This window comes from Syngnathus floridae, chromosome 19 (genome assembly GCF_059516105.1).
Source record: "Syngnathus floridae isolate MCC-2025c chromosome 19, RoL_Sflo_1.0, whole genome shotgun sequence".
NCBI lineage: Eukaryota > Metazoa > Chordata > Actinopteri > Syngnathiformes > Syngnathidae > Syngnathus > Syngnathus floridae.
The window spans coordinates 7,872,804-7,894,891 of record NC_142431.1 but is presented as its reverse complement, the minus strand read 5'-3'; the positions used below and the strand labels follow the sequence as shown (position 1 = coordinate 7,894,891).

The 22,088-nt window shown below is 42.5% G+C and overlaps 2 protein-coding genes across 2 annotated transcripts; both read left to right on the top strand.

Annotated features, from left to right (window-relative positions):
• The first annotated feature begins 12 nt into the window (after positions 1-12).
• Positions 13-6,647, top strand: ints7 (integrator complex subunit 7). Its single transcript, XM_088361161.1, has 20 exons — positions 13-390; positions 528-657; positions 770-916; positions 1,107-1,244; positions 1,345-1,391; positions 1,523-1,722; positions 1,801-1,923; positions 2,086-2,203; positions 2,288-2,425; positions 2,529-2,626; positions 2,762-3,001; positions 3,136-3,273; positions 3,544-3,750; positions 3,987-4,181; positions 4,339-4,442; positions 4,686-4,754; positions 5,106-5,238; positions 5,301-5,399; positions 5,505-5,693; positions 5,831-6,647. Exons 1-20 carry the CDS (start codon positions 297-299, stop codon positions 6,110-6,112), a joined length of 2,889 nt encoding a protein of 962 aa, XP_088217287.1. The 5' UTR covers positions 13-296; the 3' UTR covers positions 6,113-6,647.
• Positions 6,648-7,022: 375 nt separating this feature from the next.
• On the top strand, positions 7,023-21,936 carry lpgat1 (lysophosphatidylglycerol acyltransferase 1). The gene is made up of 8 exons (XM_088361476.1): positions 7,023-7,609; positions 8,430-8,682; positions 11,507-11,625; positions 12,502-12,597; positions 13,787-14,066; positions 15,463-15,589; positions 19,427-19,533; positions 19,778-21,936. The coding sequence occupies exons 1-8, from the start codon at positions 7,577-7,579 to the stop codon at positions 19,927-19,929; spliced, it is 1,167 nt and encodes a 388-aa protein (XP_088217602.1). The 5' UTR covers positions 7,023-7,576; the 3' UTR covers positions 19,930-21,936.
• The last annotated feature ends 152 nt before the right edge of the window (positions 21,937-22,088 follow it).

The window sequence follows — 22,088 nt, the reverse complement described above, 5'->3', positions numbered from 1 at the left end:
TTGCGCTACTTGACGTAACTCCACCACCACCACCACCACCACCGCACACACACATTCACGACTTCGATATTTGAAAATATGAACATGAACCGTTCTAGTTTAAGTATAAGACAAGAAAAGTTAAACACGGTTCTAAGAATACTCTAATTACATATTGGTGGATTGTATGTATATGTTGTGTATTTTATTGTGACAATGTCTTTAACGTTTACATCCGGTTTCAATTTGAACGCTAAATAAAAAAGATCGTGTTTGTGCATTCACATGTGAAATATTAAGACGGAAAAGGACGCAAAATGTCTCTTTCTACCGCTCGTTCGTTCCTGTCGGAGGCTTGCTATGGCGAGCAAGAACTTGATGCCAATTCCGCACTCTTGGAGCTTGACAAAGGTGCCGACATACTAGCCTGCTCACGAGTTAGCATAGCTTCCAGTTCTTATTGATTGCTGTCCAGTCTTAATCCGTATGATGCTGTTGTGGATTGCAAAATTTTGGTAGGTCTTGTTTTCAATGTTCTTTTATTCCAGGGCTGCGATCGGGAAAGCCTGGAGAGCAGTGTGAAGCTGTGGTGCTCTTCCCAAAACTCTTCATCAAGTATCCCTTTCCCATCCTCATAAACTCTGCATTTCTGAAACTTGCAGACATATTCAGACTGGGGTATGGCTGTTAAATCTGGATTACAATTTAATGACTTTCCAGCGTTCTGTAACCGTCATAAGAATAGTAAAAAACATGAATGGGTGCATACTTAATATTGTTCTGCTTTTAGGAACAACTTCCTTCGTCTCTGTGTTCTTAAAGTAACACAACAGAGTGAAAAACACCTGGAAAAAATCCTCAATGTGGACGAATTTGTAAAAAGGGTGTTTTCAGTTATCCATAGCAACGACCCTGTGGCCCGGGCCATTACTCTGAGGTAATCTATATTGGAATTTTGAACTGTTTTGTATACAGCACTTTGTTACAGCTACAGTTATTGTTATAGTGCTATATGGAAAAATTAAACAAAATCAATTAATTGCCCAGCCCGACTATATTGCCGGTATTCATTGTTCTGCACTGACATTGGAGCAATGATAGTCTACAATGTTTTTCGTTTTCATCAGGATGCTTGGCAGTTTGGCCTCCATCATCCCAGAGAGGAAGAATGCCCACCACAGTATTCGCCAGAGTCTCGACTCCCATGACAACGTGGAAGTGGAAGCTGCTATATTTGCTGCAGCCAGCTTTTCTGCACAGTCAAAGTAAGGATCGTATACTGTAAACATAATTTACTTTTACCACTTATAAAGATGATTTATTAGATTACACAATTCTACTCTCCTATTTTACCACTGTTTTCAGAGTCTTTGCTGCTGGGATTTGCAACAAAGTTAGTGAGATGATTCAAGGTAATATTTAAAATTATTGACAATTCTTGAAACTGTTGCTAACCTCAATTCTAATAGTTTTCTTTTAACAAAAAGTAGCACCTGCACTTTGTGTCATACTCTTGTTTGAGGAGTCACATTACTTGTCTCAGATTTGGAGACTCCCGTTGACCTGAAACTGAAGCTGATTCCCATGCTGCAGCACATGCACCATGATGCTAGTTTGGCATCCAGCAGTCGAGAACTTTTACAAAACCTGGTCACCTCTTACCCTTCCACGCCCATGGTTATCGTGACCCTTCACACCTTCACCCAGCTCGCTGCCTCCTCCCTGATTGACATCCCCAAGCAGGTTGTGCCTTTTGGATAGACCATACCATTTCTGCCATAAGGGCCCCATTTAAGGTCTTTTTTTATTTTTATCCTATAGTTACAGCTCCTCCTTCAATACCTAAAGGATGACCCACGCAAAGCCGTTAAGAGACTGGCGATTAATGATCTAAAGCTTTTGGCGAAAAAGGCTCCACATCTTTGGATAAGGGAAAACACTCAGGTACTGGTTCAGCTACGGACCTGCTTTGACTTGAACTAATGTGAAATCAAATGACCATAATTTGGTATTGTTTAAACTTTAGCGGTTGAACCTGTTGTGTAGTTGTGGTTTGCAGTCCAAACATCATGATAAATCTGATCATATTTTCATTGTCACTTGCAGACCCTATGTGAGTGTGCACTGAGCAGCCCTTATGTCAGTTTGAAGCTGGGCATGTTAGCTGTGCTCTCCACCCTCTCCGAAACGATTGCAATTAAGCAGTACTTCATTCCGACAACCGGTAAAAAAATTTATTTTTTTTCTACACAATTAACCCTCGCATTTGCTTTAACACTGTTAATTAGATCATTTTGATCCAAAACAGTTTCTTCAGCGTCCGCTACCCCTCGGATCACTGACCTAGTGAAATTGGCACAGGAGTGCTGTTACCACAGCAACCTGGCTGTCGCTGCTCATGGGATCATTGTGCTCTCAAATATTGTAATTTCCTGTCCAGAAAAAGGTATGTTGACATATGATTTATTGACACTTCTTGTGCCAGCTTCTTACAAGTTCTTACTTCTCATTACACTGACTTGTATTTGTCTATGTGTGTATATCCTCAGATATTGCCCATCTGGAACAGGATACAATATTAGGTTTGGAGTCCCTGCTGATGCTTTGCAGTCAAGACGACAGTCCCAGTGTCCAGGCTACGCTTAAAGTAAGGCAACAGGAAAATAACAAACTGCTTCCTGCCTTCCCTGAACTCGGTCGACTAATGCCTGATAGAGGTCTCATGAAGAATGTTCTAAATAGTATCTAGGTTGCTTACAATTTTCCTAATCTATGATGTTAGACCACCCTCACCTCATTGGTCAAGCTGCTGAAGAGTCGCCCTCACCTCAGCCAGTCCGCTGTGGAATTCCTGCTCGGTCAACTCCATTTGTCTTGTGACTCCTCTCGTGTTCTCATGTGCCACACTCTGTCAGCAATTGCCACCCATCTCCCGGTGCTGGGAGACAGCATGCTTGGAGATCTGGTGGACCTCTACCGCGTGGCCAGTCACTCATCCACCGACAAACAGCAAGAGCTCCTAGTGAGAAAAGTGCACACATTTCAATGTAGTTTTCATTTGTACTGACGTGTCAACCAAAACAGGCTACTCTGCTGTGTAGATGGCACATTGATCTTCTATCCCTCATTCTTTCAATCTTCTATGATCTCATTTAGGTTTCTTTGGCGACTGTGATTTTTGTTGCCAGCCAGTCATCACTATCAGGAGAAGTAAAGACTGTCATCAAGCAGCAGTTTGATAATGTCGCCAATGGCTGGACTGTGTACCGGATCGCACGGCAGGCTTCTCGCATGGTAGTCATCACATCCTATTGATGTCCGAGCAAACGTAGCAGTGTTTTTTTTTCTTTTTGACATAAGGTCTGTTTAGTCTAAAGACACAGAGGAGGCGCTGTAAGAGTGTCTCGATGTCACTGATGGGTTCCACTACAAAATAAAATAGAATTCAAATTGCATGTGAACCTATAAAGAGAATTGTAGTTATCACTACTGGGTGCAATGCAACTTTTTACTGCTACGTAGAGCTTTGTGTGGTCGCATGAAAGTGTTTTCCTGAATCCGCAGGGGTGCCACGAGCTCTCCAGCGAGCTGTACCAGAGCCTGCGAACGCGCGTGGCATCAGAGCACTTCTACTTCTGGCTCAACAGCCTCAAGGAATTCTCCCAGGCCGAGCAGTGCTTGACACACATGAAGGACGGAGACTACAGCGGAGCCATGAGCGCCATCGCCAAGGCCCTGCGCTCCTACCAAAAGGGCATCGCCTCCCTCACAGTCAGTAAACCGCCAGACATCTGGCTGGCATTCCACATTTATTACACTAAGTCCATCACCGGTGACAGATGCTCCTAACCGATGATCCTCTTGATAGTCTTGCCGTTGGATCGGATCCCGCGCAGCCTGTTAGCGGATTCTTGCGCATAATACCTGCCTATATCTTGTCAATTCATCTCGAGGCGTGCCTGACTGCGGCGTTAATGTCAGGTTCTGCGATTAATCCTCTCCTCCAGGCAGCCAGCACTCCTCTAAATCCACTTACGTTCCAGTGTGAGTTCATTAAGCTGCGCATCGACAACCTGCAAGCATTGTCCCAGCTCATTTGCACCTGCAACAGCCTCAAGACAAGCCCTCCCCCGGCCGTCGCCACCTCCCTTGCCCTAAGCACGGGCCACGACCTGCAGAGTTGCGGCCGCATCTCTCTACAGGTAAAGAATTGCACCCATCCGTTTTCCTCATTAGCTTCTCTTACACTGGTAAACAGCAAAGATGATGGATGGTTCAGTGCTAAAATTAAAAATCAAGATTGAATTGCCTATCTGTCTGTTTCATAAATCTGAGTCACTGTACATTTACGGTTTTCAGATGAAATTATGCATGGACGAGTTCAAAAGTCTTGCCGCCTGCTACGCCGACTTACATCAGTCATCGTTTGACGCAGACTGCGCCACCCTCCGAAATGTGGAGCTGTATCCTACTACTAGAAATGCATTGATACCAGGATTGTGCTTTCTGCCATTTTGTGTTTCTGAACAATATTTGATTAAAATTGAAACACATTTTCATCAGAATTGTGAGACCGTACTCAAATGTGTTTGTACTTACGTACACTGTGTCTGTGGGAAAAATTGGTATCGGTGCATCACTTTTCAACCCTGGTCTCCAAACCTTCTGCAGCAATATTTTTTTATTTTTCTTAACTGCCTAATAAGACAACAACAGACCTGTCTGCTCGTCTCTCACGTGATCGAGGCTCTGATATTGGACCCACAGGCTGCCAGGTAAGCCCCGATTGCAAAAGTAATTTATACAGTTGGAATACATTTTTAATAGAATTTACTTCGGGTTCCATAGCGGCACATTACCAACAGCTGTTTAGTCAAAACATCTTTTTCTTTCATTTTTTTCTCTGACCGCCACTGCCCTGACATTTGGGAACATTAGTCATTTCCATGTGGTGCCTTGTTGGAGACGCATCCGTGAAATGTCAACTTAGTTCATATGCATGCTAATGAGGTTGCGGTGCACTGGTTCTAGCTTCAGTGTTGCATAGATATACTAAAAACGTTGCCGAAAACTAGACAAGAACTGATCACTTTGTCCTCTGTGTGTGCGTGCGTGTATGTGTGTAGTTACCAGGAGTATGGCCCCCTTGGCTCCGTTCAGTCAGAGAGTGAATATGAGAGACGGATGATGTCAGTCTTTACCCACGTGCTTGAGGAAGTGGAGACGCTAAACAAGAAGCATCCACCTGTGTCCTACCTGGTAAAAAAAAAAAATACTTAATGCAGGTTACAGGATATATTTAACTACTATGTTTTCTTCAGCATACAGGTTGTCTTTGTGATGCCATCATCGCACTGCTGAAGGTGCCACTGTCTTTCCAGAGGTACTTCTTTCAAAAGCTTCAATCGACCAGTATCAAGGTAAAATATTTTTGCCAGTAGACTATAAAACATAAGTCATTGACAGACTGAGCCTTAATGCTGTACACTCTCACGGCTGACGCACGTCTTATCGTATTTCTCCAGCTTGCCCTCTCGCCGTCCCCACGAACACCAAACGAGCCTATCCCAGTGCAGAACAACCAGCAGCTGACTCTCAAGGTCGAGGGGGTGGTTCAACATGGTTCCAGCCCAGGACTTTTCAGGAAGATCCAGTCGGTGTGTCTCAATGTCACATCAACTCTCCAGAGCAAGGGACCGGGAGCAGACTACAAGGTTTTTTTACTGGTCATATGTCTAAAATCTTGCTTGAAATATGCTGATTCATTTTCACTCGTCTTTTTGTTATAATGAAATTAAGATGAGAAAGGAAGGAACAGGTTGCATGTGTTTATTGATTTGATACTTTTCAGATACCTCTGGACAGTACAACCAATGAGATCGAGCAACGAGTAGAACCCCACAACGACTACTTCAGCACCCAGTTCCTGCTCAATTTTTTCATCCTGGGCACTCATGCTGTCACTGTGGAAGCTTCTGTGGTGGACGAAAGCGGCATCGAGTGGAAGACCGGACCCAAGACTACTTTGTCGGTGAAGTCCATGGAGGATCCCTACTCCCAGCAGCTACGCCACCAAATGCAACAAAACGCAGCTCAGCCTGCTCCTCAGAGGAGCGCGTACAGTCGCTTTTAGTCATTGTTTTAGAAATAGCTGCTCACTTGTCTGTATGTACATATTTGTTACAATGATAAAATGCTACATTTCATTTCATTGTTTTGGACGCTGTCAATGGCTCTATAACTGAATGCCACACAGTATTCTATCAACACAGTATGCGTCGCAGGTGAAGATTTGTGGCATAAAAGCCAGTAAACAGCTAATGCGAAATTGCTCGGACATTCATGACCCTTTCTTAATCCACAAATACTGTATATTATGCTGTAATCTCGAGGAAATTTTAGTAATGGATGCCCTTGGATTACAGAGTTGTTTTTCACAAAAAAGACCATCAGGGGGCAGACTACCAGTCGTAATGATCATGTAAATCGTAAATGGACTGCAGTTATATAGCGCTTTATCTACACCGTGTGGTGCCAAAAGCTTTTATTAACTAATTTCAAACAACATTGCGATTGCATTAGTTGACTGACTCCGTTGTAATTGTGTGCATTATATTTGATGCAAGTGAAATAAGTTTTCTTTTCCACGATTAAAAGCTAAGCATGTACTTGCTTTTCGACATTAAACTCACGCCCTTTCTCAGGATGTAGCGAGGATCGATTTCCTAACAAGATAATAAAACCATCATCATTTGACAATAGAGAGCTTGCGCTCTGCGGGCATGAGGAGACCGCTACCAGGTGAGCCCAAGTGAAAGATGAAAATGCCTGACTTCCACTTTGAAATTTCAAAATAAAGGATAACCTTTTGTAAATAATGTTGAACGTAAGCGTGGCATGTAGTATAACAAATTAATATTTTTGAATCATTAGGTTAAATTCTAGGGTTTTTTTAAAAAAGTGTATTTCAACGTGTGTTTAGAATTGTTGTTCTTAAAATGTTTATTGTGAACGCATATGACTCTTTTCCGCCGTCATCTACATATACACTGTGCAACTCACTGCCGTGTGAATCTCGACTTAAAGCAGATAGATAACGGGTCCTGGCAGCCCACAAGAGAAACATCGCCGTTGAACCCATTTGACTGTTATATGTCTTTACAATTGAACGCTTGTCGCGGCTGCGCCGACGCCCGACTCTTCTATTGTGCGTGGAAGACAGGATCTCGATAGAGATCTTAAACCAAACGACCATGATGGTGATGATGCATCCGTGGAATTATCAACCCGGTGTCTGCCTGCGATTGAGCCGACCGCGCTCAAGTGGAGCTCCTTGCTAGCTAGCTAGCGAGCTAGCTGGCTAACGGTGCCCGCCGGGATTCACTCGACCCCCCGAGCAGCCCTGGATAACGTCGCCTCGATGGCTGTGATTGCTGTTTGTTCCGACTACATCAGACCAAATTGAACGATGTCCCTCGTTTTGACCAAAACACGGACCATATCTGCTGGAAAATGTGTTAACTTATTGGTTTAGGTTTTTTCTCCACATGACGGCGTTCTCTTTTTTTCAACACACTCGCTTTTTGCTACATCTTTAATGCTCTTTGGATGCCTCTGTGACATTACTTCGGTAAGTAACGACCTACTAGACGTCAAGTCTAAATCAGGGTCTGACTATATCCTGGAAGTGCAGTTACACTATTGCGCATTGGCTCAGCCGTTGCGCTCCCACTTAATGTCCAGTCAAGTATCTGCGCTTTCTTTTGAATGTGTATGTTATGTAGTAACGCATTTACACTCGCTGGTTTCTTTCTGCTATTATTCCTCCTCTTTGCTAGCACAGCCCACACTGCTAGCTAGCTTGTCATGAAGTCCTTTTATGGTCCAATCTTTTCACGCATCACAGTGGCGCCAAGGCAACTTGCTTGAAGACACACAGACCTAAATTATTCTCATTTATGACGGTCACTTCACTACTATATCTGCATTTCTACTGAAACTTATCCATTTCTAATGGGCCAGTTTACAAAATGACTAAAAGTAGAAATAACGCAAAAGAACATTATTAACGTTATGACGTCATTTTATCACGTTTTTAAACTTTAATTGACCTGACTACAAGTCAATAATTTTGAACAAAGATGTCAAAATGTCAGGGCCTATTTTGCATGATTTTTTTGTGTATGTGCGAGTCTAGCCCTGCATAGAAGTTTCGCAAAATTGTTTAAATTCTAAATATGAACATGCAGCAACAAATGCCGAAAATATATAGAGGCATTGTAGTTTTCAGTAAATGCAAAAGAACAAGTCATTTTTCAACAGTTTAGATTGGTCTGTAATTCCTAAACAAACATGGCAAGTCCAAATGGGGACTTACCAATTGGATAAATTTTTGCGAAATTGTGAAATTAACCAAATTTAAACAGGAATTTGTTGTGCATTTATTCCAGACGGTGTGGATCACGATGGCCCAGCTGTTGGACAGGGCCGGCAAACTTTGCTGGACTCTTCTGAAGGCTGTGTTCCGTTTCGTGTTTATGTTCATTAACAACTGTGTAGCCATCCCGTCCTACTGCCTGTACCTGCTGGTGCTGCAGCCCATGAGAATATGGCACAGCTCCACGTTCTGGCACCTCGAGGGCGTCATGTTTAAATGGCTGCTGGCCATGGTGTCGTCGTGGGGCTGGATCGCAGGCTATACAGGTAACATGCTTTTGAACACATAATTTTGAACTGTCATGCAACTCAAAAACTATAGGGATGTTTGATACCACTTTTTTTCAGACTGTACTTTATCATTGAGTAATCACCGATAGATACCAAGTATTGATCCCACTTGTACTGTCTGTTCATATGTGATTCTTGCATTTTTCTTACTTTTACATGAACATTTAATAACCAAAGCACTACTTGAGGCACTAGAAGCCGTAAGAAGTCTCTTAATTGTTACTCTAACCAACAATGAAAGCAATTGCTGTGTAATATGAGAGTGTGGGGGGGGGGGAAATCACCAGGGTCCGTTTGTATTATTTCTGACAACTACTGGGTTGAATCTTGCAAGTGATTCATGCAGTCAATGGTTTGGTTCCACGGCAGCTGTGACCAAAATGCTTACTAATTGTAAGTGGCGTTCATAGGGAGTAACAAGGTGTACTGATCAATAATGCATTTGTCAATTGTCAGCCTACCTGGTATTGTGTTTTGCAACATTTGCATACCTGCAGATTGTCAAACTGAGGAGGGTCGCAGTCTACACTGTGGTTGTAACAGTCATGGTAAGTGATCAGATGACTGTGACATTTGATCATTAAAAACATGGTTGAGTCTGTTTGCGATGAGTTCATGACGCTACATTTGCAAAAGGAGCAGCCCCAGAGGTAAACATTGCTCACCACACCCTGTGAGCAATGTTGTAAGAGAAGTGGATGCTCTCGAGGTTTGTTGGGTAAGAATGGATTTCAAATTGAGTTTTGTGGCCCTTGCTGTCTTCCACAAACGGGGCCCATCAACGAGGATCTAGCACTTGGCCTGGCAAAAATTTGCGTGTGAAAAATGAACGTGAACCGCTCGTCATTTGTTAATGCCAATGTGCAGTCATGCAGCACCCACGCACGTGTTGTCGGTTACTTGGCACAGACCTATTTTGTGGACTGTGTGGGCACAGGCAGACCGCACTTGATTGACGTGGTCCTCATTATACAGTGTTTGCTGCACCTGGTTATTAATATGGTATTAAATCATCAACTGCGGATAGCTCTCCTATTTCGTCCAAGTTACCTGTATTATCATTTTGTCAGGCCTTTGTAGAGGGGAATATTGGAGCCAAAAAATAATACCTATGATTGAAGTCCAAATATAAGTGGGTGTGTCTGAATGTTTCATGTAGCTGAATGAAAATGTGTTAATTGGGGCAGGGGTCACATTACCAAGTCATATGGCCGCAGCACTGCTTTAATCAGGGCAGAAAACATCTCACCCAATTTAATTCAGTCTTTCGTAGAATATCTCAGGCGCCGTTGGAATAACGAACATAAAAGGGTCCTTTATTTACTCTGCATGTATGTTTCTGTTTTATTTAGAAAATGTGTATTTATGTAGAAGGATTTATGTCGCTCGCAAGGCTCCAAAGATGTGAATATCATTGACTACTTGGCCCTCATTCTGTAGCTTGCCGGTCGAGTCGCAACGGGGGTGACGAGAGATTAATTAAGAGGGTCAGTGGCCAAATTTTCCTCTGCCTCGAGAGAAGGAGGAGCGCTTGCAGGGGTGGCTTTCATTGAATGCCCCTAGCATGGTTGTCACCCTGCTATGCTAACTGTGTCGACTCTCAAAGACAATTTCCCTAATGTATTTCTATCTGACAGATGACCCATCTCTGTGATATCGTTAATGCTCGTCTCCGGTGCCAATGGGGACATGGGCGAGCAGGAGAGCGTGCTCCTTCTGAAATGACATTGCCTTCAGGGCGCACACACCTCAAGTGACATCTCAAAACAATTTTCTCAGGAGAATCGTTTTGAGGTGCAAAAGGCGAACTCTTTTTTTTTTTTTTTTTTTTTTTTAGGAACTTGTTTCCAAATTTTGCCTTCTGCTTTTAGAGGGGAAACGGATTGCAGAAGCCTGACTACTGCAACATTTACATCACACAACTTGAGCTGACCCTCCCATGACTGTGGGGATTCCCCGCACATGACTGAAGCTCAGCTGAATCTTTTCACCCTCGGGCTTGTAGCAGATCCCCATGGTTTTCGGTTTATATACTGAGCTGCTCAAGTGTACTTTCAATTGCTAATGGTTCCACGTGTTCTCTGGGAGAACTATTGTTTCCGACCCTTGTCAAACATGAGCCACATTTCCCCTTTTTGTTTAAGCTCTTGTAAGTGCTGTCAACAATCACCCTGGCAATTGCCTTATAAAATAGCGCATATGCTCTGAATAGATCCTCAACAATGTAAATCAGGACACAAGGACCAAAGACCACTTTAGATTTACTCAATCAGGTGCTAGTTCATGCTGGTTATTGTCATGCCGAAACAGCTTTGTCTGCCTCAAGGGAACACAGTTCCAAGTTAATAATGGCTGTGTATTATTCTCTTGGTAGCCGGGTGCTCGTGTGCAGCGTGCCATTTGGCCTGCGGGAAAAAAAGCTTGCGGCTATATTTTTCTCTATATTATTTTTAGCTCTTTGACAACAAAAGGCAGTGCTGCTGGTTCTGTACTTTGCTTTTCTGATCAAGTCTTACTAATCGATTGTTGACACGGCTTTTTGCATATGAGAATTGTTTAATCTATGACAACTAACAAATCTACTATGTACACACGAAATCCCTGTTGTAATAGTTTCAATTGATTAGAAAAACATTCCAGCGACTTCATTAACTAATCAAAGTTGATATGGAGCTGTAGTTATTTGTCATTTTCTTATTCTAGTTCTAGGCTACGCTTGCTTGCAGTCCATGCGGACTGCATCCATATAAAGAATGCGAGCTGAAGTCTTTATATGAAGTGTATCTCATTTGCTTCGTAGTCACCGAGTGGGGCGATGATGTGCGGCCCATTTCTGAAGATGAAGCCATGGTCATTGTCAACCATCAATCCACGGGAGATGTATGCACCCTTATGATGTGCCTGCAAGACAAGGGCATGGTAAGACTACAGACATTGTCTGCAACCTGTATGATTATAATGTTGGGCTTGAATGAAGTGGCTTCAGAATGTTTTAAATTATTCTGAAAATAGAATTAAGAGTCACATTAACTAGGGCCTACAATGCGGCCACTCACCTTTCCAATAGGTTTATTTTCCCCCTCTCCAAACTCTGGTTACACATGGCCAAAACACAGGAAAACAAAATAGCCTTGAGATGAGGCCACATCCCTCAGAACGGCTCTGACCTTAAATGTCAATACTGTATGTAGCCTATTTACACAATGTGTTTTTCTAACAGCATTGTTTTCTCAGGGGTGTGCCTCTAATATGTTGCCTGTTTTGCTGAATGACATAAAAAATACAAACAAAAAGTTTTTAAACACTGGCTTATACAGGGATCTGTGATGTAATTTTCAGTTGACAGCAAGTGGCAAAATGGAGTCAACTATTAGAAAAAATGCAGGAGAAAAATATTAATCTCTGATGAGCAATTAAGCGAGCAGAGAGCAGAACAGTTATTATCACAAGATTGCATCATAAAATAAGAACTTAAGTACAAAGGGTGCGGTGGAAACAAGATATACATTTCTGACCTAGCAAGAGTTTCTCTGTAAATTTCACAAGAAATGATAAGGAAGAAGATAACACCTGAGAAGTACTGTTACATGTATGAATGATATCTGGAATATCATATATCAGTTGTAAATCATAGCAACTGATAAGAACTTCACATTAAGTAGGACTTGCAGAATATATTTACATTATCTCACTGATATACTCTTCAAAGTGTTGTAGGGTTGTTTACATTATTGCAACGACAACTATATTAACAGTATGCTACGGTTTAAAAAGTAAGTTTGTTTTCCTTTCCAGGTGGTACGAAAAATGATGTGGTTGATGGACCATGTGTTCAAATACACAAACTTTGGCCTAGTGTCCCTTATACACGGTGACTTCTTCATCAGACAGGTAAGAACTATCACATCATGTGAAATATTAAATCATCACTCCTGTCCCCGCTGGAAGGCTTACACACATTTAGTCTTCTGAAGGCTGGGGCATTGTCTGTGAAGGTCAGCTACTATGGACAGTAGTGTGTGGAGTCTGGGGGGTTGTGTGCCGCTCAGCCCTGCTAGGTCAGGCTAACCCTTTGTTGTGGGGCAGAGCAGGCTGCTTTGACCAGCCTTCACGAGACACCCACTGGGAATATACTGTGAATGCTATCCTCCCTGAATTCCTGGAATATGACGCATGTTGTTTTTAAGGCTTCATTGATTCATTCTAATCGCCAGTCAGCATTAATCTGCTTTTAATCATTTTACTTGAGTGCCCAGCAAATTTCTGCCTCAGAATCCCTCGTAGAGCACCTGTCAAGGCCGATTCACCTTGAGCCACATACAAGCCTGATTGGTCTTAGTCATTTCTTTGATCCCTTCTGGCATTCTAGTGTGCATTGCTGACATCCTTCCCCAAAATACCTCACGCAGCGACAGCCAGGCAAGCATCTGCTGTTCATGGGGCGGAGCTGGCATATCTCGCCACCATGTGTACAGCAGCAGCAGTAGGCTGCACATGGAACAAGATCCAATTTTAAACACATTAGCGTGGCGCTAAGAAATATCACATACTGTACGTACTGTACACTGGCTATGAAATGATATCCCAGTCAGTGAAAGGGTAAAATGGTGTGGCCTATTTTATAAATAAATGGAGAAAAGATCCCAGAAAAAAATCTGTTAATTTCATGTGATTTTTAAGAATAATTATTCTGTAAGGGTATAAACATTTTTGATTGTATTGCACACCTGCCTCTAGTGTCAATGTATCCTCCAATATGGGTGGACTTTATATTCCCCTCAACCCTGACACATAAACGATGCAGTGATTTCTTCTATGATTGGTGTGCCACGCAAGTTTATAACACCGCCAAAAGCCCGTATGCCGCTGATGCATTTAAATTGGCTTTTGACCAACTGAACTTTAGTGGAGATCAATCCTCTCAACCTCCCTCCATGTCATTGCTAATGTCCCTAATGTCATTCTTTTCACACCCGTGGCGTGACAGTATTACTTATCAGAGTGCTCGACAGTCGTGCTGCCACCAACTTATTAGTGTTTGCTTGTAAGTGTTGTCAAGGCATGTCTTTATTCCCTTCAGGGTAAAGCCCACCGAGACAAGCAGCTGGTCTACTTGAAGGAACACTTAGACAAATATTACCATAGTCGTGACAGGAAGTGGATCGTACTGTTCCCCGAGGGTGGCTTCCTGCGCAAGCGGAGGGAAACCAGCCAGTTGTTTGCCAAAAAGCATTCTCTACCCCACCTGACCCACGTCACGCTGCCGCGCCTCGGTGCCACCCAGGTCATCCTGAAAACTTTGTCAGCCCAGCATGAAAATGGCAGTGTGGGCAATGAGAGCGGGACACCCAACCAGACCGGTAACTAACACGTACATGTGCAAAAACGCCGCCCAGGTTTCAGATCGAAGCAACCTCGTGCAAATGGTTGCATTTATTTAAATAAAAAAAAAATAATAAAAAATAGTTGTAGTTGTCATTTGTATTTGGATGCTTACTGAGCTGAAACATTTGACTAAACCGTTAAATTTGTATGACCTTAGAAAACATTAACACACAAAAGCAAAACCAACACAAATGCATAAAGTAATCCAGTTGAAGGGTGATTTGTTGTAGTTTTAGTCCCGAGGATGTTTTGGCCAGCATTGTTGAAAATGTGGCTCAGCTGCGTGCCCTAAAGGCAGGCTCGGTGCTTGATGCAAACCACTGTGAGTTTATCAAGACAAGAGTGTCAAAACACGCTGTACCGCTTAATTGGCCGCATGTGCAGCCTGCGCATGTTCTCGTTGTAGCCGCTTTCTCTCGACGCTGCAAGCAGGTTGGTGTAGAGAGGCTTTGTCCTTCCACTTGAATCTTGCTAATGGCTTTTAAACATAGGGCAGGGGAAAAAAAAAACAAATACCCCAAAGTGTACCCTGTCCCTGTGTCCTCTCCGTGTGTTAGCTTATTTAAGTGCCATCTCACCCCGACCATCCATGATGCTCTGCAGAGGTACCCACATTTTGCTGACTCACTCCGAGACAAATGGGCCACTTGCAGAAAACCAGATTTGATGTAAATACTATGCGTGCCGCTGTCTAACGACCATTCAGTGTCTCCTTGGCTTAAACACTGATAAGGTGTACATGTTGGTGAATAGATAGCAAGCACCCCGGCAAAGTTCATGACTCGAAACGGTTTATGATAAACCATATGAGTTGACCAATCACAAGCGTGCCTCTGGGTGATGTTGAGTCTACTGTCACGTTGTAGTTTCGACCAAGGTGCTGCATTTGTCCCCCTGGCAGTGCATGCTGAAGGACGCACCTCTGCCGTTTATTACAGTGTGGTTTGTCACTGTAGCGATGCGTTGGCTCAAAGCCTCGTACTTTGGCCCGCTGCACACATGCGAGTGTGGCTTCCTCTTTGCGTGCTTGGACAAAGCTTGGGATCCAATTACCCATGCTGTGATGTCTGTGGCGATTCCCATCAATGCCAAGAAAGCCCGCTAAGTCACTTATTCTGTGGTATGAATGAGCCGGTAACGTGTGCCATGGTTTTTGGTTCACCTTGCTAATTTGCAGACAAATATGCTCAGTCAACACAAGTTTGTATACAGTTCACTCATACTGGCTTGCCCATTCAATTAGATGTCATTTCATAGCCAATTATTTATTATAAAAAATTGTAAAAATTCAAAGCAGATAGACAATTCACCCCTATTACCCTTTGTCACGTTCTGCTTGGCATTATCATTTTGGTGTCTACTCTGTTCCAGGTAAAAAGCGCAAAGGGCTGCAGTGGGTGATAGATGTGACCATAGCTTATCCCAAAGCCAGACCCATGGACATCCAGACGTGGATTTTTGGCTACAGGTCGGCAACAGTCACCCATGTTCACTACAGGTAAGGGTGAAATAAAAGCAGATCAGCAAAGTTGCAGCGACTGACACTCCTAAATTTGGTACATAGACTTTGAGACTGATATTGTCACTCTCCTAAGGTGTTTACTTCTATCGAGGGAGAATTTAAGAATCCACTCACTGATAGCTCAAGAGTACAGAAGGGAGTCCCCACCAACTTGCTTTCATACTTAGTGAGTCAGCGGAATGCACCAGAGCTGAAGAAGTTATTAGATGACTTAATACACCACTGTCCTCTGTTCGGTCACTGCGATGACCTCTCCCCTCCTTGTGTAGTTATCCTTACACTTAATTATACGATAAAGGTGCATCTGGATTAGCTTCGTTGCAAGACCCCAGTCAAGATAAATGTCTTTTTACTGTACACAGCATCTATGTAGTATCTTATGAGGGATGCATTCAGGGTCAAGCGGCAGTTGCTGGAAGTCATGATGACCCTCGGGATGCTGTGAACACTTCACTCTGCAGGGTGTAATTGAACAAAATGTGATTTATTGAACTTGCCTTGATGATCCGTCTCCGGAGGTTTTTTTTTTTTTTTTTTTTTTTTGTTGGTTTTTTTTTTTTTACATCTGGTCATTCACTTGGACTAAAGCAAAGGGCTCATTGTGTCTGTAATAAATTGTCAGAGGTATCACAATTTTGAGACAATCTAACCAAACATTAAAACAGTCCCCTTCCTTTGCATAGTAAGCGGTTCTGCAGACAGGCACCCTAACTCGCGGCACAGCTGTTAAACTTGTGCGCACACACGTCAGTGATCAAGATCCAGGCTGGTACAGGTGCTCAGACGAGAGGAATAATGTGCCCGCTGTTCAGATAAACATAGAGGGAGTGAGTACTATGATGTAGTACTTCAGAATAACACATTTTTATTAAGAAGAGTATTCAGATGTGCTCGGTTTAGGCAATTAGGTCTGACCACAGGCTGAATTGTTCTAACGGTAAATATTGAGTGTGCGCAGTCTTGATGACTAATTTAGACAGGGTATACTTCAACAAAAGTATGTTTTAATGACAAGGTAAACATTAAATTGAAACCGAAAAGGAGGAATGTTATGCACTGATGAGAAGAAGAGCTAGAAGTTGATGTTATCAGGAAAAAAAAGCAACAGGGAAGACCTTAGTCACTGTCTGTTCTGAGCGGTTGCCCTGCCAAGTAAATCACCCACTTGCTGTGGGGGCTCCTTATTTTTATTTGTCTAAGCATGTGGGTTTCAACACATTTAGAGTAGGATTCAAACGATTTGCATTTCCATCATAAACATCTCACTCGTGTCACAAGTGGGTGGAACATTGTTCTTCTTGCCATCCTTCTATTTTATAGCTTCCTTCCATTATTACATCAACACTCTACCACTTGTCCAGGTGCCTTTTGTCTAATGAGACACAGAATGCTTGATATCAGTTTCCCTGGTGACATGATGAGATTATTGGTATCGTGTAGAATCATCAATGAATCATAATTAGTGCTGTAATCATTCCATCTTGGTTGTGGTGAGGCAAGAGGTCTTGAATCCACCTATTCCAGCCTGTTTCTGTGTGTGTGTTTTTTGCCTGATATCAGATTACCGGGACCAAGCCTCTCAACAGGCAGCTGAGCATTGTGTAGCATTCTAGATGAATCTGTGCTCTGCATTTTTTTTTTAATCCCATCCACCCAGCCTTTTTCTTGTGGCTTTTCGCCATATAAGACCAGTTTTACAGATCCTAAGACTACTGAATGTCACTTGAGAGAGTTAGGTGGGTGGACAAAGGCAGAGCGAGGGCAGTGGTAGGTGTTGAAGATGTTGCTTTTTTTTGTACTGTCTCATTTTTCCTTGTTTAATGTTCTACTGTCTGCTTTAATGAAAGCTACTCTTGGCGGGAGCTGCAAGGTGTCTATGACAAGACGCGGGTCGCACGTCTGAATTGTTGAGCTTGCACTTGTACTGCTTTCTCAAGCCATCTTTGGATTTTTCTTCCTCCCACAAAACAGCTGAGCTACGGGGCTAGTACGTGGAACACATCACATTTCCTACTTGGATTGGCTTGGCTTGAGGGCTTCCACAATCAATTCGTCACACCTTTGAGTATATTAATGAGATCCTTCATGGAGTTGTTGGTTTTTTTTTCCCGCTTTCCCAGCACAGGATTTTGTTCATCTTTCTCAGCATCGATTTGGTCATTGGTTCAAAGCCTAGTGAAACAGTCATCAGAAATAGACATTCAAATCTGTCTCCTAATGTACTCGTATTATTCAATGTTTACTGCTCGACTATCTGTCAGCTTAGCATAAAGTTCATGATCACCTGTGACAATGACGTCATTGTGATAGTTCTTTACTCATGACCTCTGCACTGATAAGAGGCACCCGGCCTCGACACTCATTAACTTCATCCCCCACACATCAGTTCAGATACAACTGATCACAGTGATAAAGTGATCTTGCTCCGTCGACACACACAAACACACACACACACACAGTGAAGAAGGAATAACTGTAGTATTTTAACTTGTGCAGTGTCAATGCATCCTTAGTGTGACAGAAAGCTCTTGAATATCAACGTGTTGGTAGTTCATTCAGCTGTTCCCTTCGGCCAAGCCTTTTACATTTGTCACGTCCATTGTTTCTGACCAAATCATTTCCTGGAACGTAGACAGCCTTAAGCTAGACCAGAAACAAATCGAACAGTTAATGGAGCAATGATCAAGTAAACTCCTACGACTGACCCTCAACTTCTTCCTTATGATGGCAGGGCTGGTTAGTCTTAAAAGGCCAAGTAATTTGGTGTGTTATTCAGGTTTCCAAGTTTTACAAGGTTTACAAAAATAATACGTCATTTTACTACAAACAGTAGTAAGACTGATTCACTGTCCACAGAAGGACTGAGAAAAAGAATAATGATGCGATTTGGAGCCTCATAGGCTCACATGAGGGTAGTGTGTGTGTGTGGGGGGGGGGGGTGCTTATCTTAACAAGAAAAATGGAGACAGAGAAGCAGGACACGAGACTTTTTGGTCACCATCGTCCAATTGCTAATCTCTACGTTCGCCATTTATGACATTGCAGAAACTTTTTTCCCTCTCAATTTCCCCACGAGACTGACGAGTCCCTAAATAATGATTGCCTTTTTCCTGTAAAAGTGGGCAGCTTTTCCCTGACACGGTCCAAATTTAATTAGCTTCCTTGCCCAGTTGGGAATGAAAGCAATCTCTTTAGAATAAGAAAATGTAAAGAAGCAAAATGGAAAGCCAATAGATATATGGAAGAGCAAACACTTTTGGATTCACCCCATCATCATTTGGGTGAACACAAGTGCAATGATTAACATCTGACCTTAGGACAACTTGCATAATAATAATATGCAGTCCAATATATCCACCAATTCTTTGTTACCTGCAGTATAATAAGACTTGGTCCCCCAGTATTAATGGTTTAACCAATCAATACATGTTAAATGATATCAATACTCTATGGCCCATTGCCTTCTTCCTCCAGATCCTCTCCACAGATGTCCTTTTAAATGGTCAGGAATATTAAAGTAACACTGAGTGCAGAGGAAATGCTCCTCTGAGGGAGGAGCCGTAACCTCTAGTTGAAGGTGACCACGCAGCCCACTGAGGCCACCGTGTGGCTAGACTTTGAGCGCGAAAAAACCACTTGAACTCGCTCATGTGAGGGGGAGGCACTCTGCTAAGGATTTTTCTAGTCCAAGCTACTGTAAATACACACAGACAGCGTTTTATCGACTGTCATTTAAAATGGGCTTCAGGCTGTTGCTGACACGCAAGTTCTTTGCCGGATCTGTTCACACATTTCTTTTGTGTCTTCTTTCAGGATGTACCCAATTAAAGAAGTTCCTGTAGAGGAGCAGGCTCTGACAGACTGGCTGTATCAGAGGTTTGTGGAGAAAGAGGACTTACTGGCCCACTTCTACGACACAGGTTTGTGTGCTTTTGATGAATTTCTATAGTACTTTTCACAACATTTGCTGCACTTCAATCTATCGCTTCACTGCAATCTAAGACTCGTCATAACCATCCACATTGATTCCTGTGTTGTTTTGATACAGCTCATATCTTGGAAGTGAGCGTATGTAGCGTGAACTTGACTAGCAGTGCTAACTAGTAGCCGTGATTGCCACTAGGAATCCATCACCTTTCACATTCCTCGTCTCCTTCTCAACAGGAACGTTCCCAACTCCAGAGGGCCAGAAAGAAGCGATCTCTCGGGAAATGACACTGGACCCCGTGTGGCTGTGCGCCATCCAGTCATTTGCCTTCGTCTCCGGCTACATGTGGTACAGCCTCTTGCGGCACCTCTACTGCGGTATGTTTTGAGTACGCCGACGAGGTGAGCAGGAAGAAGCACCTCGGGATCCGCCGGTGTCATGCGATGGATGACTGTACCTTTGCGACTCACGCGGCGGGACTAAAGACTGGGGGGCACTAAAAAAATAATAATAATATGTATACGACGTGTAGACAAACAGAATTACAGGCCCGACACGACACATGATCTTTCACGTCATGGCTCTCATGTTGATGTTTACACATAGGCCCGCGCATTCAAGAGGCTCAGGACAAAGAACTGCTGTAGTTTCATGAAGTGTGTTTGGACATGTGCGTCTGTGAATACTGTGAGAATACAAGCATCAAGTCCACCTTTTAGCCTGCCCTCTTTCTGACGCTCAGTGGACGTCTCCAAGCAGCCGCGTGGACGCTCTGCTCCTCACCCCCCTCAACCCACATTGCACTAAAGATCCAAACTGCTCCCTGTCACAGGATATCTTCCTGAATGGTAGCTGCCTATATATATATATTTTTTTTTCCATTTCCATTTCTTTTTAGCCTGCGCATCTCCACGACAGCCAGCACATTTATCTTTTTTTTTGTCATCTGGACTGTTTACACTGGCGAACGCGCTCCAAGTTAAACAGTGTCAAACCTTAGTGGAAACGTACAGATCACTTGAAAAGCAATTTGTCTTTTGCTCATAACTATATGCATCATCTCAAAAAAGATGGACTGAGAAAGCTAGACTTTTTTTGTTTCCACCCTTTTATCGCGCGGTATAGTTTTACATTTATTTAAGCCATATGCTCATGTCCACAAACACAAGGGAACATAATTGTTTGTGCTGAGTGGGTGAGAGAAAAAAATATATGACTGTTCACTTTGGCTTTAAGAAGTGCAGCCATTCATACAGTAGGAATAAGTGATAATGTGTGGGTGCCCCCTCCCTTATTTTTTAATGAACTTTTACCCCTTGAATAATGTGCTTTATGTGTTGTTACTGTGTGATGTCAGAAGGTGGAAACAATTCATAAAATATTTCATTTTAAAAACACAAAATCCTCTGTACATAACAAACCTCAAAAAGCAATGTCCGTCACCTGTCTGTGAATAAGCAAGTTTTATTTTTATTTTATTTTTTAAACAAAATATAATTTTGTGTGCACTTCTCATTGGTACACTGTTGTGATTTTAATTTTATTTTCCTGTTTCCAAGCAAGACGTTATTGGCAATGCTACCCAAGCCTTGTGTCGTTCTGAACACATTTGGTCGTGACGATCCAATGTTAAACCATCTTTTTGTTCTAAGCTTTTGCCAATACCTTGGGACAGAGTTTCCCAAAACGTTAGCTCAAGCCTTGAATTTTGTTCCTTTACTAAAATGGACGTGAAAATGTATCATTAATTGTCTATTACAACAAGCACCAATTGCCAAGAAATGGAGGACTTTATATTTTATTTGAAACTTACATAAATTACTTTGACAATCGGAAACCCAAATAAAATGGACACAGACATCATTTTGGGGAAACCCTATCTAAAAAGACTACATTCCCCAGTTATGGTGTTTTCCTAAGGGAAAAAAAGATTTGTTAGGACCAATTGTTCCAAAAGGGTTGAGCTGAAAAATGTTATTAAGTTCTGAAAGTCATTTGATTAAAAAAAAAAAAAAATCTAGAGGTGTGGTATTTGTTGTTGGCATTAATAATATAAATTTTATTGGTTGCCGACCCGCATTCTTTGTCTCTTTTGGTAAAAACTGTGTTAAATACAAAAAAAAATACCTAACTTAAAAGGTAAAACATTTTCAAATCTGTCATTCATTGGTCCTTATCCGATATTTATTTTTCAACCGTGTTCCGTCTTTCCAAAGAAGGCAGGGAAAGTGATGTTTTCCTAGCTGTGGTTTTAGAAAATAAACACAATAGGGATTAAAACAAATGATACTAGAACTGTCTGTAATTCCCCATTTTGTACTTCTCCTTTCAATTCCTAGTTACACAGCCAACACAAAAAAAACTTGTGCTGGAATAAAACATCAAAGATTGTAAAGTCTGTGCTCTGCTTGTCCTTTATGCTCTTTTAATCAGGGAAAAACCTTGTGGCAGCAAGTAATAAAACATCCCTTTACCCCTCATAGAAGATGTCGAAGTGCTGCAGTGAAACCAGGCTGAGTTTTGCAGCCTTCAGGACGCCCACCCCCC